Here is a 14046-nt window from a genome sequence, read left to right on the forward strand (position 1 = left end):
TTTTGGAGATTTAATATTAATCCTTGTGGTATTCCATCACTTCCTAAAATATAAGCACATTAATACAAAGTAGTTGCTCATTGTGCTAATCCCCTTTTTTTCCCATTGAGTACACTATTATTTGTTTAAAGGCCTCTCCCACTGATACATCATCGCCCCCCTCCCCTCCATCTAAAATGTTTTTCTGTATTCATTTGGATGCACCTTAAAAGTTATCATTTATGGCTCATGATGTTTTGCCATCTTTTGATGCCTGGCATGGCACTGAGGTACTTCGCTGCGAGGCTGCTCCAGCTCAACAACCACTCCACTCCGCCATGCATCTCTGCCATCATCAACCATGGACTTCTACGACGACCCAGATACATCCACAGAGGCTCCGGTCACAAGTTTGCTTACTCCCAGACCGGTCACTCCATCCCTACACTCTGGTCAGCTGAGCGGACTTCCACTCGTCGATTACGTCATCACAATAACGCACACGAGCGCGCCCCCTGTCTGCAAACCCTGGCAAAATCACCTGTGTCCATCCACACCATACAAAGCAACATGAAGCTCACTCTGTTCAATATCCGGTCCCTCAACAATAAAAGCCACATTCTGAATGACTTCATCCTGGTAAATAAACTGGACTTCGCTGTCTGACTGAAACCTGGCAACAACCTCTGGACTACCTCCAACTCAACCTCACTACACCCAACAGATACTCCTACATCAATAAACCACGCTCGGAGGGCCGAGGTGGTGGGATTGCCGTAATTCACCGACAGGACTTCAAGATCAGCCTCATCTCCATCTCATCTGCTCCTTCATTTGAACACCTGGCTTTCAAACTCTCTGGCCACACACAATTAGTCATGGCAGTTGTCTACCGCCCTCCCAAACCACACCCATCATTCCTTTCTGACTTCTCTGACTTTCTGACCCAGCTCTGTTCTCTCTCCCCCTCAATCCTCCTCCTCGGTGATTTCAACAACCATATGGACTCCACTGACTCCACAATAACCACTGACTTCACTGAAATACTCAACTGCTTTAACCTCACTCAACACGTCAATTTTCCCACCCATAACCATGGGCACATTCTGGACTTTGTCTGCTCCACTGGACTAAATCTACATCACCTCTCTGGCTCCGACCCCACCCTCTCTGATCACTTAGCCATCACCATGTCCGTCAACATTCCCACCCCAGCTCCAAGGCAAAAACGCAAAATCAACTTCCGTAAGCTGAACTCTGTTTCATTTCTCATCCTCCCTCTCTGAAATAATGTCCGCCTCTCCCTTCGTTGACCTCCACAGCCCCTCTGACCTCACTGGCTACTACAACCACACTCTCTCCTCCTGCCTCGACCAGCTTGCACCTATAAAAACCAAAACAGTTTCCTTCACCCACTCTGCTCCCTGGTTTACCCCCGAACTCCGCATGATGAAAACTCATGCCCGCCAACTTGAAAGACTCCGCAACAAAACAGGTCTCACAATTCACTCCCAAGCCTACAAAGACCACCTGCAGCACTACAAAGATGCCCTCTCCCGAGCCCACTCCACCTACTACTCTCAAATAATTCACTCTGGCTCCGGAAACCCAAAAGCACTCTTCTCTACAATAAGCAAACTCCTCAGCCCCCTGGACACCATCTCCCAATCATTCACAGTTGACAAATGCACCACTTTCCTTTCATTCTTCCAAAGCAAAATAGACAGCATCTACAGCACCTTAACCACCAATGCACCTGCTCCCCCTCAAACCACCTGCCCCCCCTTATCCTGTCAACCCCTGCCTCAGTTCTCCCCAGTCTCCACCACCGACCTCTCTGACCTCTTCACAGGAATAAAAACTGCCACCTGCTCTCTGGACCCCATCCCCTCCAGCTTTGTCAAGGCCTGCCTTCCTGCTCTCTCTCCACTTATCACTGCAACAATAAACTCCTCCCTGTCCACTGGCATCGTCCCGCCATCCCTCAAAATCGCTGCTGTCACCCCCATTCTGAAAAAACCTGGTCTCAACCCTGACACCCCAACAACTTCAGACCAATCTCCAACCTACCATTTCTGTCCAAAGTTTTGGAACGTACTGTAGCTTCCCAACTCAAATACCACCTCTCTACCAATAACCTGTATGAAACTTTCCAATCCGGATTCCGCTCCAACCACTGTACTGAAACTGCGCTCCTCAAAATCACAAACGACCTTTTCCTCTCCTCCGACGCTGGCAACCTCAACATCCTCATCCTACTTGACCTCAGCGCCGCCTTTGACACCATAAATCACTCCATTCTCCTCACCCGACTTGAAACCTCCTTTAACATCACCGGCACAGCCCTATCCTGGTTCAAATCTTACCTCTCTGACAGGCACCAGTTCATCTCCATTAACAACTGTAAATCCCCCACCGCTCCCCTCCCCCAAGGTGTCCCCCAAGGCTCAGTCCTTGGCCCCCTCCTCTTCATCCTCTACCTGTTCCCCCTTGGTCAATTAATCCGCCGTCATGGTCTCAACTTCCACTGCTTCGCCGATGATATCCAGCTCCTCATCTCCACCAAGTCAATCTCCACCACCACACACTCTACACTGACAAACTGCATCTCTGAAATAAAATCTTGGCTTCAATCAAATTTCCTCAAACTCAACTGCAACAAATCTGAAATCATCATCATTGGTCCAAAAACGCTCACCAAATCCACCCAAAACTTCATCCTCAATATTGATGGTCTCCCAGTATCCACCTCCCCTCACATACGGAATCTTGGAATCATCTTTGATCAAACCCTCTCCTTCGACAAACACATCAAACACATCACAAAGACAGCCTTCTTCCACCACAAAAACATTGCCCGTCTCCGTCCATCCCTCTCCTTCACAGCTGCAGAAACCCTCATCCACGCCTTCATCACCTCCCGTCTGGACTACTGCAACAGCCTCCTCTATGGCTCACCCTCAAAAATCATCAGTAAACTTCAATACATTCAAAACTCCGCTGCCCGTCTACTCACCCACTCCCCGATCCGTGACCATATCACCCCCGTCCTTTACAAACTCCACTGGCTCCCCATCCCCCAGAGAATCCAATACAAAATCCTCCTCATGACCTACAAAGCCCTCCATAACCTGGCCCCATCCTACCTGACTGACCTCCTCCACAGGCACACTCCCACCTGCACCCTCCGCTCTGCTGCTGCCAATCTCCTGTCCCCCCCCCCCCATCCGGACCAAACTCAGATCCTGGGGGGACAGGGCTTTCTCCATCGCTGCTCCCACCCTATGGAACTCACTACCCCAAACCGTCAGAGACTCCTCCTCACTCACCACATTCAAAACATCACTGAAGTCTCACCTCTTCAGCACTGCCTTCAACCACTGAAGGTCACCTCATCTTCTGTCTCCTTTCTCTGTTCGTTTACTTATTTATCTATTTATTCACTTCTCTATGTTCTAGAAATCCCTGTAAAGCGTCTTTGAGTGTTTGAAAAGCACTATATAAATGTAATGCATTATTATTATTATTATTATCTCCTTCCCCCTTGCCAGACCCTGCAAAGTTTTGTACCGGTTGCTATTTATACTAGTTTTATGGTGTTCCTTAGTTCTTCTAAAGTTTGTGTTTAGCAAGTAGAGTTCTTGCCCATTAGGAGCTGGTCATATATCAAACCTTTTTTACAACACCTTGTACTGATATACTCTTGCTTTACCCATGAACAGATTTCCGTTGTTTGTCAAGGACGGTGGTCATCTCATCACATGGAAGTCAGCCTCCCCCAAATCCATAATCTTTGCAGTATATTTGCACTTTTCTATTTTGAATTGTCTACAGAAACTGATCACATTATGAATGCTTTTCATTAACTTACACTTTTTTTTATATAGGCAGATGGCTGGTACAAAGGCCAGAGATTTCCCCCCACTCCCCCCTACAATCAGTCTGAAGGGTCCCAACCGGAAACGTAACCTATTCACGTTCTTCGGTAATGTTGCCTGACCCAGTTACTCCAGCACTTTGTGTCCTCTGTGTAAATCTGTATCTATACTTTCTCGTTTCTACATATATAGTTTGTTAGTTCAATTTAATCACTGGAAGTGGGTGTCACTGGAAAGGCCGGCATTGTCGTCTTTAACTGGGGTGATGCTGCCAATTGAATTGGTGCGATCCGTGAGAAGTTATTTCCATGGCACACATTTGTCTTGATGCAACCAAAACAACTGCTATACCATTTCAGACAACAGTTAAGTATATTAACTGTTTGTTGTATCACACAAAGTCCAAAATGGATAATAGATATCTCTTTCAAATGGGACATTGGTAAATTAAGTGGACTTAAGACAGTTTAACCAGATAGCCATGGTGGAATTTGAACGATGCAGACAACTATTCTGAATGCATTTCAGAAATTCACTGCTTTGGCATCTGCTTATCCAATCTATATGAAAGTTACAATTTCTCATTAAAACCATTCATGAATATGTATTCTACTATTTCACAGTTCAGTGATATTTTTTAAACACAAACCAAATCTCCATGGTAACTGGATGGCATGTGTCACCAAACCAGAAGTTGGTTTCTCACTTCATATCATATCATATCATATCATATATATACAGCCGGAAACAGGCCTTTTCGGCCCTCCAAGTCCGTGCCGCCCAGTGATCCCCGTACATTAACACTATCCTACACCCACTAGGGACAATTTTTTTAAAACATTTTACCCGCCAATTAACCTACATACCTGTACGTCTTTGGAGTGTGGGAGGAAACCGAAGATCTCGGAGAAAACCCACGCAGGTCACGGGGAGAACGTACAAACTCCTTACAGTGCAGCACCCGTAGTCAGGATCGAACCTGAGTCTCCGGCACTGCATTCGCTGTAAAGCAGCAACTCTACCGCTGCGCTACCGTTCATCATCTTTGAACACCACACCCTGTTGTAATTCCATTCCAATTTCTTGCTGCGATTCAAATTTCAACACAAGATTTGCCTGCCAGAGCTTTAGTAATTTTAATCTCATCTGTTATAAAGATCTCCTCAAAGCCCCAAGATTCATTTCAGTGATTTGAGTAGAAGATCTGGGCTAGCTGTGCAGTGTGGTGTTGGAAACTGCTGCATTGAGGAGAGCACACCTTTCTTCTTTGGATTTCTAGACCAAGACTTGTCTGCTTTTCTGGTGGATGTCTAGGAAAGAACTGCAGTTACTGGTTTGGCTTACCCTGAAACGTCACCCAGTCCTTCTCTCCTGAGATGTTGCCTGTCCCGCTGAGATACTCCCAATATTTTGTGTCTAGTTCTGATGGATGTGATAGCTTACATAGTACATTTTTAGGGCAGATTTAAAATAATAGGCAGCTGTAGATAGTCCAGATCTCAGAAGCACACAGAAAGGTTGGGATCACAACTGTGCAGATACCTCAAGTACTGTACTGTGTGGGTTTTGATCAGAAAAATCAATCACCAAAAGGCTATGCTGGCACCATGAAGGCGAAATTCATCATCAATAGATATCTACCCGTACCAAGATGTGAATTCTGAGATACAAGAAACAGTCCATGTCTTCTAAGATCTTGTGGCGGACCATTATTGTCTGAGGGCAGTGTGGTGCATCGAGGGCAGTGGATCTAGTTCTTACAGATGTTGAGTATAAGGTTCATCCACTCTTTTGCTTTGATGAATAAGTCAACAATAACCTGGACCGCAGACTCACAACATGCACAAATGCAAGTGGCATTTGTATACTGCAGCTTGACTTCGGAGGTTCGGGTGACCTTCACTCTGAAATGCAGTCACCGTAGGTTGAACAGTTTCCCATTAATTCTGAAGATTACCTCCACTCCCACCTCAATGCATTAACCTCTACATCGATAATGTTCTGTCAAATAAGCGAAGCAATAATTTGTTCTGGAATTAACTTCACCATAAACGGATTCCTCTGTATGAGCAACACAAGTCTTTTATTTGAAAAACTGAATTGTAGTATTATTTTACCATTTAAATGGTATTTGAGATAAGAAGCCCAAAAATAAATTTTCTACATTATAATCTCCACCTAACATTATCATGACTGGAAAAGAAAACATATGAGCAACTGCCCAGAGATCATATGGCATTTAAGAAGGGATTCCCAGCTGTCTCCATTGGACACACAGATGTCTCTTATAACACTAAACAGACGATGCACTTCAACTCATGGACTCCATGGTTAATCCGAGTGTGAATTTCAGCCATTTCTTGTTCAGAACTGGAAATCAAAAACTTTATAGATTTTAGATTTAATTTCCCATTTTCTATAATTAAACAGACTTGAATTATTTTATCTAGGATTTGTCATAATTTAAACTTCTGTCACTTTGAATTAAAACAGCTCAGTTTGTTTAGTTTTAGTTTAGTTTATTATTGTCATGAGTACCAAGCTACCACGAAAAGCTTTTGTTTGTGTGCTTTCCAGACAAAGTAAAGAGTATGCATGATTACAATCAAGCTGTCCACAGTGAACAGATAAATGGTACAACATTAAATACAAAATAAAATCAGATTTTTGGGGGGGAAAAACTAAGCAGAATTAGGATTGAGGAATGTCAAATGGGAGGTATCAACACAGTGCAGCAACAATCATTCCCTCCCCGCCCACAAAACTCATTTGACTCTGGACTATACAAAACACTTACTATGTTGTAAACTACTCACTGTGCTCGGTCGTGATTCATTCCAATCTGTTGTTGAGGTTTCTGGGAACTAATAGGTGGCAAGAGTGGCTTGGTATTCATTTCAAGGCCCCTACGCAAGACTTCTCTTATTTGCTCTGTATCTGAAAAAAAATTTAAATGACAATTATTTGAAGCAGGTTTCAAGGCAGAATGGATTGAATAGTGCGATTAATAATCCTTTCCTATCAAAACTGCATGTTTACATAATTAGGCATATAAATCTACAGTGGTCAGGCCGTGCCTAATTACTTTGGGAAAGGAATTGACAAAAAAATTTGCACATCCAACTTATTGATGCAAATACGTGGCCTTTAAATAGGTTGCTACTTGCATTAAAGTATGAGCCTCCCCCACAGTAAACAGAGTTGCTTTAGGCATAGAATTCCTTTCCATAAATTTCTAAAATATGTTGCAAGAGATAAAAGTTATTGGAGCAATTTGATTGTTAATTTTGAAAGCTTTATTCGTGCCCTCTTTACATGATGGAACATTTAAGCATATACTATATTCAACAAAGCAAAACCTCATATGTTTTATATGTTTCATATCGTTTAGATAGCTTTCACAGAATTTTCAGTCAATTGCATGTGAATAGCAGTTGTAGTGTGATTCAATGCTGTTTTCTCAGTCAGGCAGACACACTGCTCTGGTTTTGAGATTTAGCATTTTTTAAGTGATGTCTATGAAATTGTTTGCAGGCCATATCAGAGTGTGTGTCATGGAACCTGTTAGCACATGCAACAGGTTAAGGCCCATATCACAAAATGAACTGGTATCCATTGTATGATCTTTGGGAGAGTGGGATGCGTGGGGTGGGGAGCTGGGTTGTGGAAGCGAAGTTCTATCAACAAAGATTGTATATAATGCCTGATTGTGAAGTCTCTAAAAAAAACGATGGCAGAGAGGGGATGAGTGGGTTAGAGTACGTGATTTTATTCTAATGGCAGACATACCACTTCAGGTCATGCAAAAGCTCGACTGACTACATCCTAGCTCACACTAAGCCTACTTTGCCTTTGTGCATGCTGGCCTACATCAATCCTCCTGACAATGCCTCCACATTGAGAATCCTCATAATTTTCAAATTCCTCCAGAGCCTTGGGGCACAATAACTCCTATACTATTTGTATTGTAGCATCTTGCACATTTCTGATTTTCATTGCTCCACCAATGATCTGTGGCCTTCACCCTAAACACTCCAATTCTCTCTGTAAATCACTCCTCCTTGCTATCTCTCCCTCCTTTATTTATGGTGCTCCGTCAAATACACCTCTTCTCTTAATGGATTAATGCAAGTGTTGTGTGAGAATACTCTTTTAGTGCCTTGGAATGTTTTACTAAATTAAACGCGCCAAATAAAGACAAGCTGTTCTTGCTTAGTCGTCTGAAGTCAATTTCTAAACAATCTGTGAACCGAGGACTGGATCGCCACTGTTGAGAAAGTTCATTAGAATCTTTTGTGACTCTAAATAAAAGGCATAGGAAATAGTTAAACCAGGTTAATCGGTTAGGCAGATTTTGCAGCGACACCATATATTCTGCCAGCTTCTCAAATGGCAAGCCTCTTTGGTTCATGCAAAAGTAGCCACATGCAATACCACTGGAGATTGTTTACTTATTTTCCTTTGCAGGGCAGCCAAGTACAAGAGTAACAAAATAAGTACTATGTCAGTAAGATCGAATACTGGGTCATAAACACGATGGCTCAAACACAAACACAAGGTCTCAAAAATCATTCTTCAGGGTTGGTTGGGGTGATTATTATAAAGAGATGGCATGAAATGAATTACTGCATTGTTGTACTGGACAATATCACGAACAAAAGCAGATGTAAATGTTCATGATTTCCCCCGCCCCTCAAGTGAGTTGTTTGAACGCACGCGCTCGAGAATTCGCCTTTCTGGATGAGCAAAATATTAATTGTGCTCTATGTCTGAATCTATGTGGGCACCTTTGGTTCAAAAGTCACAGTAATCAATTTTATTTCCTTTTAGAAAATCAAGGGCTGGGAACTGTTTGTGTATCGAATTTTTATTTATAAGAAGCGCGTGTCTCTCCTTTCACTACTATTAGCCCCTCAGTGAATGTGTCGTTTTTACCTACAGTGATGATATTATAATTCTAATACTGTAAACTCTAAATTTAATTAACTGCTTCATTTTCTAAAAAAAATAATTAATTACTCAACCTAATAATCAGCTATGAAATATCCAAGTTGTTGTAAATAATACAATACACAAATTTGACAATACAAATATATTATTAATAAAACAGTACAGTCAATATGGTTTGACTCAATCAAGCAACTTATCTTTCTTCTGAAATATTTAGCAATATTCCCTTTTCTGACTTTTAGACAATTTACAACATTTCATGAGATGGTCTCAAAGCCCTTAAAAAAATAGGTAATAATATATCTGATACAATTGTAAAATATTACACTGATAAATTATAAAACTAGATCCTTGGAATTAAGAAGGGTCCCGACTCAAAACGTTACCTATCCATGTTCTCCAGAAATGGTCTGACCCGCTGGGTTACTCCAGCACCTTGTGTTCTTAGAATTAATACACTTCAAAAATAAGCTAAATGAAATTCGAAGAAAAATATCAGCAATGCTAATTTGTAAATGGAGGTTGAAAGAGAAAAGATGCAAAATTTCTTAAACTGCTGGAGTTTTTCTTTATTTGTAGAAAATGTGGTGAAAAGAGAATTATGGCAACTAGATCTTGTTAGATCACACAACAATAAACAATTTTGCACTTTGTTATCATAATGCTCCAACAAAAATTACCTTTATCTGACAAACGCCGTGGGTGCATCTCGAGATAAATACTTCTACTATCTTCTTCATCTTCTGGGGGCCGGCTTAGATCAACCCACGCACATTTTGCACTCACACCGCTCAGGTTTGATCCATCAGTCGCAATTCCTTTGTCCACCCTCTCCTGGATGGAAGAAAAATGTCAATAGAATTTTAAATTCCTATAAGCATAGGAATTTCCAACTACAATCAGACAAGAACTTTAGATAGACGATCAATAACATTTTATTCACGCAAACTCAAATTCTAATGTCTTTTGTTAATTATTTGTTACAGGCAATTGCATAAATAATTTATTTGTTGTAGCTTTTGCAGCTTTCTAAATTTAAAGTGGTTATTTTATCCAAATTACGGTCATATTCATAAACAATGGAAATAGCCTAGTACTTGAGAGTCAAATATCAAAGTAATTAAATACTCCTCTACACTAAATCATTTATATTTTGCATTTCCTCACAACATAGTTTATGATTTGGCCCATTAAGTTAATGCCGGTTTTCATAGCTACCCTATCAATCCCACTGCCACACTTATTTCCCTGTAACTTATTCTCTCTCACATACCCATTAAGTTACATCCAAATCTCCCTGAGACACAAACACAGGAGCCAATTAACCTACCAAACAGCAAATATTTTCAATATAGGAGGAAACCAGGGCATCTGGGGAAAACATCAAATTGTACACAGACAGCACTATGCATAATTAATGTTTCCGTGTTTTGTCTGAGAATATGCTTAGGATGCTTCTGCAAGTAAGATTTTCATTGTACCTGTACCTCACCATACTTGTGCATATGACAATAAACTTGACTTGAAATTTATGGTTAATGCAAGCCAGCTAAGATGAGGAGGTTGCAAAATCAGGAGCAAACAGTGGAAAGCTTGTACTTAGACAATAGACAATAGGTGCAGGAGGAGGCCATTCGGCCCTTTGAGCCAGCACCGCCATTCAATGTGATCATGGCTGATCATTCTCAATCAGTACCCTGTTCCTGCCTTCTCCCCATACCCCCTGACTCCGCTATCCTTAAGAGCTTTATCTAGCTCTCTCTTGAATGCATTCAGAGAATATGATTTTCTTTAGAGGTTATAGATAGTTAATAAACAGAAATGAAAGCTGCAAATTTGCAAGTGAAATTCTAACAAATTGGTACTGAATTAAAGAAGTTACACACACATATTTTTCCCCACCCATCAAGTATAGCAGCAGTGAGGAAGAACAGAACAGCTACAAATTAAGTTACCTGCAAATGTGGATCAGATTCAAATATAGTTTCTCCCCTTCGCATGTCTGTGATTAGCCAAGAGCCGCCTGCTCTGTAAGATAATTGATGATACTTTAGAGCTACCCTAATGAACCTTTTGGTATTTATCTCACGTGTATTACTTTGCTCAAAAGCAGACAAAAAAACGATTGTATTAAATAGCAAAGACTAACAACTACAAATTTTTTTCTACAAATCAATTTGTAAAACCCTACCTACCTATCACTGAGCTTTGTCAACTGCATGCTGCAATGAATCTGATTTGTAACATGTCCAATAGCAGAGCGTGTACTTTTCGCACTGAGACATTTTATATTTACAAATTTGTCTATACTATGATAGGATAATAGTATAAACAAAAATACATGATGGAACCACCAAACTCTTTTAAATAATGCTCCTAATCAGTTCTACAGCACATCATTTTCTGTAGAATTCAGGAAAGGTAGTGGAATTCTACAACAAATTACAATTGAAAAGGAAAAGGTAGGAGATATCTTGGTGGGTTCAGAAGCGGTTAAATCCCCAAGGCCTGATGAAATGTTTTCCAGCATTCCTTGGGAGGCAAGAGAAGAAATTGCTCAGGCTCTGACAGAAAATTTCAAACCTTTTACTCCAGAAGAGCTGCCAGTGACTGGAAAATAATGTGATTCCTTTATTCAAAGAAGGACAGCATTGATGTCACCAAATTACAGATTGGCAACTGCAACAAAAGTGGTGAGGAATTAATGGAAGATATCCTGAGGGACAGGTACAATCTGGAGAAGGAAGGAATGATTGGGGATACTTAGCATGGTTTTATTAAAGGGAGATCCTGTCTGATTAATTTGGTTGAATTTTTCCATGAGGGGACTCAGTTTGTTAATGAGGGTTGTGCGTTGATGTAGTCTACATGGTCGTCAGCTAAAAGAATATACACTACAAAAGATCTCTTCAAGCAAGATCATCTAAACAAAATTCATACAATTGAAATGAGGCATTACTTTAAGCTATTTTTTCTATTCTAGATGATGGAATACTTTGAACTCCAGATAGAAAATAAAAAGAACATATCTACTGCACACAACAGAGAATTAATTGAAAGATACAGAATGGAAACAGTCCCTTCAGCTCATCAAGTCCTTGCCGACCATCAATCACCCATTCACACAAGATCAATGCTATCGCACTTTCGCATCCACTCCCTGCACACTCGGGGCAATTTAGAGATCAATTAACCTCAACACTGCATGTCTTTGGTTAGTGTGAAGAAACTGGAGAACCTGGAGAAAACCCAGTTACAGAGAGAACATGCATACTCCACACAGATAGCATCTAAGGTCCAGATAGAAAGTGAGTATTTGGCACTGCAAGGCAACAGCTCCACCAACTTTGCCACTGTGCTACCCTGTTTATACGGTTAAATAATTATTTGAAATAAAAATCTGGAAACCTAATGTGCTTTGAATGTACAATAATGCTTTCAGATAATTATCAGTGACCCAACAAGCATACAAAATATTTGGTCATATGCCCTCTCAAATCTTCTGCATCATCTATTAAGACAAAGATTCAACATTTTCTCCCCCGACTCGCACATCCATAGAAATCTATAAACAGGTCAGTCGAACATTTCATTTTTCTTAAGACTATTCAACTATAATTTTCAGATTTAGGATGAAAGTCTAACAATGTCACTTACACAGGAACAGTTCGGAGCAGCTCCAAGATTCCTTGACCATTCCACTGCTGTGCTGCTTGAAGTTCTTCTGTACAAACTCCAACAATCTAATATGGATTGCGAGTTTTTTTAAAAACGGAGTAATTGAATAGGACACATATTTCACCGTATAAGAATTTTAAATAGCAAAAAAATACATGCTTAAATCAGAAAGCCTGAGATGCGATACAATATCCAGAAGTGTTGAGGTGGACGCTACCAGAAACATTAATGGTTTGGATTTTACTAACAATGATAAATGAAAGAAGTAGAATTCTTTAACAAAGTGCTAGAGGAGCTCAGCGTGTCAGGCAGCATCTGTGGAGGGAAATGAACAGATGATGTTTAGAAGGGTTGAGACCTTGATTGGAGCAAGTGGGGAGAAAGCTGGCAAAGAGTGGTAGGGATGAGGGAAAAGTCTGGTAAGTGATAAGTGTATACAGGTGAAGGGAGGATGATTAGAAAATGTGTGGGGTAAATGAAAAGACAACTGGGTGTCAGATAAGGAAAGAGGAGTGAAATGTAAAACTGGAGGCAAGGATAAAAGGGAAATATGGGGCTCTTTACCTGCCCCTCTCTTCCCTTCTACCCATAACCTTCCCTCCAGCTTTACATTTCACTCCTCCTCTATTCTTATCAGACACCCTTTTGTCTCCTTTTCACCTCCAACTATCAAGGTACAGCAAGTAATTTGGAAAGCCAACAGAAAGTTATTGTTTATTGTGAGCGGAACTGAATACAAAAGTAGGGCAGTTATGTTTTAATAATAAAGAACATTAGCCAGAGTATTTTATTGATCACCTTATTTAAGGAAAGATGCTAATGCGTTGAAAGCAGACATGGTTAACTAGACCATTATCTGGAATGGCCGAGCAAAAAAAAGTGCTGGAGGAACTCAGCAGGTCAGTTGGCATCTATTGAGGGAAATGGACATTTCTGGGCAGGATCTTTCTTCAGACTGATGGAGTAGAGGGAAGGTAGCTAGTAGAAAGAGGTGAGAAGGGGCAAGGCAAAAGCTGGCAAGTGGTCAAGGAGGGGTAGATTGGGAAATGAGTTGGGGGAGGATGGGATGAGCAGATGGAGCTCCTGCTGTTACTGGGAAAGTGCCTGGGGAGTTGAAGGGAGATGAGCAAACAAGGAGTCATGGAAAGAGTGGTCTCAGCAGAAAGTAGAAAGGGGTGCGGACAGGAAGATGTGACTGGTGTTGGGATCATTTTGAAGCTGGCAAAAAAAGTGATCATATCTGTTTAAAATAGCAACACTAGTCAAAAATTTAAAAGCCACATCAATAAGAAATGTTTCACAATTTAGACATTACTCCAAACAGCAGATGGAGCTATGTCCTCATTATTTGGGCTAGCGCTGCTCCAACAGTTTTGAACACACCATAATCACGCCTCAAGTATTGCTATCCCAATTATTTTCCCCTTACTTATAAATTCAAAGGAAAATTTCAATATATTAAAATTACCTTTATGATTTTAAATTAAATCTGATAACATCCAGAAGGTTATTTTCAACAAAGAAAACCTCTGAAAGCATACCAATAAAATAAACTGGAAAT

General features: G+C 40.8%; 1 protein-coding gene across 2 annotated transcripts in view; it reads right to left on the reverse strand.

Annotated features, from left to right (window-relative positions):
• sufu (suppressor of fused homolog (Drosophila)) overlaps positions 1-14046 on the reverse strand; it is a 73975-nt gene that overhangs the window by 21621 nt on the left and 38308 nt on the right. The window contains exons 5-8 of one of the 2 annotated variants that reach the window (XM_078413377.1): positions 12465-12550; positions 10763-10835; positions 9488-9641; positions 6674-6794 (exon numbers count right to left, since the gene is read on the reverse strand). In XM_078413377.1, the coding sequence (XP_078269503.1) occupies positions 6674-6794; positions 9488-9641; positions 10763-10835; positions 12465-12550 (434 nt within the window). The remainder of the gene's footprint in view (positions 1-6673; positions 6795-9487; positions 9642-10762; positions 10836-12464; positions 12551-14046) is intronic. The other variant, XM_078413378.1, reaches the window with a different exon arrangement.

The sequence above is a fragment of the Rhinoraja longicauda genome, chromosome 16 (assembly GCF_053455715.1).
Source record: "Rhinoraja longicauda isolate Sanriku21f chromosome 16, sRhiLon1.1, whole genome shotgun sequence".
Lineage (NCBI taxonomy): Eukaryota > Metazoa > Chordata > Chondrichthyes > Rajiformes > Arhynchobatidae > Rhinoraja > Rhinoraja longicauda.